At 41.6% G+C, this 5,150-nt stretch overlaps 1 protein-coding gene across 1 annotated transcript in view; it reads right to left on the reverse strand.

Moving 5' to 3' along the window:
• Positions 1-246: 246 nt before the first annotated feature.
• The window catches only part of LOC106812528 (ras-related protein Rab-10-like), a gene marked incomplete at its 3' end in the record, with an annotated part of 12,135 nt that continues 7,231 nt past the window's right edge, over positions 247-5,150 (reverse strand). Inside the window, exon 4 of the mRNA XM_014816425.1 lies at positions 247-342. Within this exon, the coding sequence (XP_014671911.1) occupies positions 247-342 (96 nt within the window). The remainder of the gene's footprint in view (positions 343-5,150) is intronic.

Here is a 5,150-nt window from a genome sequence, read left to right on the forward strand (position 1 = left end):
TATAACTAATATATATATATATATATATATATATATAAAACTAATATATATATATATATAATATAACTAATATATATATATATATATATATATATATAAAACTAATATATATATATATATAATATAACTAATATATATATATATATATATATATATAACTAATATATATAACTATATAATATATATAGATATATAATATATATATAGAACTAATATATATATATATATAATATATAACAGCTTTACACTTACAGCTTTTCCTCTGGCTTTGCTCACTTCTCGGTGGCCTTCCATATCACTTTTGTTTCCCACTAAAACCTTGGCGACATTCGGCGAAGCATTCTGTAAGAGAGAAAGGATGGTGTTTTCGTATAGCATTCATAATACCGCGCGTGCCCAAGCGTGTGAGTGAGTGCGTGCGTGCGTGCGTGCGCGTACGCGCGTGACTGTGTCTGAGCAGTATAGAAGACGTGTGTATAGCGTCATTGCACGTCACTGCGACAGAATCGCACGAATCATGCGTTATATTCTCCAATGCCCATGCAAACAGATGTCGCATTAGAAAATGAAGCCTACGCACACACGCACTGACTCCCGCGCGCACGCACGCTCGTACTTACGCACGCATGCTCGCATACAAAGCCGTATATTTGCGCGACGTAAACACATTCTACTGCTACAGCCAGCCCCTGAGACTATTCCAGGGGAAAATATGATTAAAATTTCAATAGGATTAAATAAGCGTTAATATAACGAACCGACCACCGCGAAAGCACGGGAGATCTACACAGGGGGTAACAGACTTCATAATAAATATCATTTCATAATAAACTATAGACTGCTCCGTGAGTATTACCCTGAAATGAGCTGACACACGAAACAATGCGTATAGACATAAACGATGGCGGGAAACCTGCAAACTAACACTAACCAGCTAGAGTTAGCCCCTCGCCGAATTCAACATTTTCCGACAAAGTTCTCCGCGCATATAGACGTGATATATAGTGATGAGCACAGACACTGTTCCCCCGCGGTGCTGCGATGCGCACTGTATTCGCAATCAGCTGCACAGCCTCCGCATCTTCTTCAGCTTCCCTCAAAAAATTCCGAAACAGCTACTCAATGCGGCGTGAAATGTCGCCCACGTCCTCCCTGACACGTCTATATATATACATGTCAAATACGTACGTCGTACGCATCTCATGCATAAACAAACGAGCGAGGGACCGTCTATACACGGCTATAGACGACCACCGCTCGCGATAGCTCCCGTGCTGAGCCTGAATCGATGATGCCCGGCTATCTATCTACTAGACAGAATGGACGAGAAGCGTATACATGGGCGCAACGTCGTCTGCCAGACGCCTGACGTATAATATCACACGCACGTAATATCTACCATGGGATGCCCGCATATGGCGCGGGACGGGCAGAATAGTATTTGTATAGAAAAAAAGAGTATTTACATTTACAGAGATTACCGAGATTATATATATTCTATATATATCCTGTAGATATAAAGAAATCGGTGTGCATCTATAATCAATGCATTGCGTAAGATTGGATAAAGCAAAACACGATTGCTTGCAGAACGAGCGCCGTCAACGTAGCGCGCACATGCAGCAGAATTACGACAATGAGACATCTTGAATTTTGCATAATTTTACAATTATTATAATAATGGAAAACCTATAAATTGATAATAATCGATAAATGGTAAAATTGATGGGATATGGTTGATTGTAAAATTCACTCCTAGATATAAATAGATATAGATATAGATATATAGATATAGATATGGATATATCTACAGAGGCTGAAAAACCGAGCCCCTGAAATCTACATTAGCACCGGTTTTGCCAAGAGTCAGACTTAGCATAGTTAAGCTTAGGAAAGCTTAGCAAAAATTAACCAAGTTCAGTCAAGCTTAGCAAAAATTAAACAAGCGTAGTCAAGCTTAGCAAAGATTAGTCAAGGTTGGCCAAGTTCAACAATGCTTAGAAAATGCTAGCCTAGCTTAGCTATTCTTATATTCCTAATCAAGCTTAGCCAGATGGGTGGACGGATAGATGGATGGATGGATGGATAGATGAATGGATGGATGGATGGATGGAGGGATGGCTGGATGGATGGAGGGATGGATGGATGGATGGATGATGGATGGATTGGATGGATGGATGGAATGAGTGATGGATGGATGGATGGATGGAATGGATGGATGGATGGATGGATGGAATGATGGAATGGATGGATGGATGGAATGATGGATGGATGATGGATGGATTGATGGATGGATGGATAGATGGATGGATGGATGGATGGATGGATGCTGAATGATGGATGGATGGATGAATGGATAGACAGATAGATAGAGCGAGGGATATATGGAGAAAGAGAAAAAGTCAGCGCGAGAGAAACATGCGAGATAGAAAGAAAAACATGGTGATAGAGAATATGAAAGAAAGAGAGAGAGAGAGAGAAAGAGAGAGAGAGAAAGAAAGAGAGAAAGAGAGAAAGAGATAGAGAGAGAGACAAAGAGAGAGACACACACACAGAGCAATACTTCAGGTCGTCAAACCTGCCTGTTGGAAAAACCGTTTGTTCGCCTTGATCTGTTGAGTAGCACTCTACATTCGTCGCACTCTACACACGCGTGAGTGAGTGAGCGCCCGAGGCCTGCATACCGTAATCACGAAACGCAAGGAAACCTGCGCATTCTAGGGGCGATGCCGATTGCGTTGTTCAGAGAATAATGACGCAAAAACTCGGAATTAGCCCTGCGCCGAAATCCGAGCCGGAACGGAATCTTGAGAATTTCTTTATTCATCTTTGTTATTTCATTATTTAGTTATTTGTGTGGTGTGTGTGCGTGCGTGCGCGCGTGTGTGTACGTGTATGCGAGCGTACGTTTTACGGTGCACCTAGTATTTCGTTGCAGGAAAATAATCGCCTAATTTAGCTAAATTACACCGCAGAAAACCCCTGCCGATGGTTAGTAGTCGTAACGGAGCTGTAAGTGAATTTTTCAGCGAATGCACTTTACTGCAATCATGACAAGCGATCATACGAACTAAGACGAACGAAGACACGCCGTACGATTCTGGAAAATGTTTAGACTGCCACTGCAGCCTACTTATTCTGCGAACGACTTGGTCCATTATAATTTGCCGAAGAATATACTTTATCTTGTGTATGAGCACATGGTGGAAAACACGCACCTTAATAAGTCATAGCCACCGACTGAAGAAGCCACGAAACAATAACCCGAACAACATCTATAGAAACATTTTTATAACATCGTCGAAACCCTTACTAAGATAAAGGAATGGACACAAAATAAAATAAAATAAAATTTTAATTCAATAAAATAAGCCAAAACGGTGAAAAGGAAAAAAAGATATGGACTCATGACATGCTAGCGAAAGAACGGACAACCGCAGCAGCAGCAGCAGCAGCAGCACCACCACCACCACCACCACCACCACCAACAACAACAACAACAACAACAACAACAACAACAACAACAGCAGCAGCAGCAATGGCGTGTATAGAACGCAATAGTGCATGCGTAATCTCGCTGAATATGCCACGGGGGTTAATAACGATAAAACTCGTTAGACAGCTAACGCGCTATAATTTCACAACGAACGCTAATGTGCCTTCATTACTCTCCACTTAGTTGACAAACGATAGAACGTAACGATCTCTTATAAAACGTAGTAAAACGCGATGTAGAACCAGAGAGCTAAAGCCCCATACCGATACTCACACACAGTAGCACACACACACGCACGCACGCACGCGCGCACGCACGCACGCACGCACGCACGCACGCACGCACGCACGCACACACACACACGCACGCACGCACACAGAGTCACCCATGCACGTATACGCGCACACGACAGCACGTATAGTCCGTAATCGAGTTTCCTATGATCAACAATGATTAAATGTGACGGCCACACACACACACACACACACACGTACCCACACCCACACACACACACACACACACACACACACGCACGCACACAATGAGCGCATGCGCTGTACGCCTCCCTCGCGACAGTTCAGCATGTGCCGACCGTCGTTCTCGTCACTCCACTTCAAAGAAGCCAAGTTCCTTTTACACAGACTAATAACAAAACCCAACCTAATTACGGGCTGCATGCCAGGGAACAGCTGGGCTACAGCTAGGATGTACGGATGCAAGGTTCTGCTTTGTCTTCTATATATATGCGCTTCAATGTTTGAGACTTTGATGCTATTCAATGGAAGCACGAGGGGGCAATGTATAGTCAAGCTATACCAAGATGGAAATGACGTAATTACACAAGGATTGCTACTGTACTGATATTATATTTTATAATGAAAAAGATAATTGATATTGAGTAAAACCTTTTAATAGAAACGACGTCAGAAACACCATTTATCTACCGATCGTGTACCAAAACACCAACAACAAACAAACAAACAGTGGTGACAGTTCTCTTGTTTTGATATATTGATGAGTCATCTTCTGTTAGCGCGTAGAATAATGTTTTGCAGTGTAAGATAAAAGCATGTAGTTTTTTCATCAGTTATTATTTATATGTGATTAACTATCATAATAATTATGCATAAATTTCCGTCATATACAATAAATGTATATATATGAATTTGAGTTTCGTGATCGATTCACATCCAATCAGCAGCCTTGTGACAGCAAATTATCAAGTTCCTGTTTTTGTCGGTTTTCTCATAGCTGTGATGCGTTTCTGTCAACGCTATTCTCGTAACATCAACATTAGTCGTAAGTGCTATCGTAGCATTAACATTTGCATTAACTTTACGATGTTTCTGACAACTATCTCCTATGTGAGTGCATGCGCGTGCGCATGCGTACGTGTGTTTGTATGTGTTTGTGTGCGATCGCCACCACGAAAAAACACCAACTCTCCCTCCCTATCACATTCAACCTTCACACCATGTCCCTGCATGCTGCAGCCCGTGATGTGTCCATCCGTGTTAAACGACTTCACGACCACACTGTCACGTCATCACCATTATACAACCAGCAGAGCTAGTCTATACATGCAACCTCATGTCTACACAAAACCAGTCACTAGTTACACAGTTACTTTATAATATATATATATATATATATA

The sequence above is a fragment of the Priapulus caudatus genome, unplaced genomic scaffold (genome assembly GCF_000485595.1).
Source record: "Priapulus caudatus unplaced genomic scaffold, Priapulus_caudatus-5.0.1 Scaffold657, whole genome shotgun sequence".
In the NCBI taxonomy this organism is placed as follows: domain Eukaryota; kingdom Metazoa; phylum Priapulida; class Priapulimorpha; order Priapulimorphida; family Priapulidae; genus Priapulus; species Priapulus caudatus.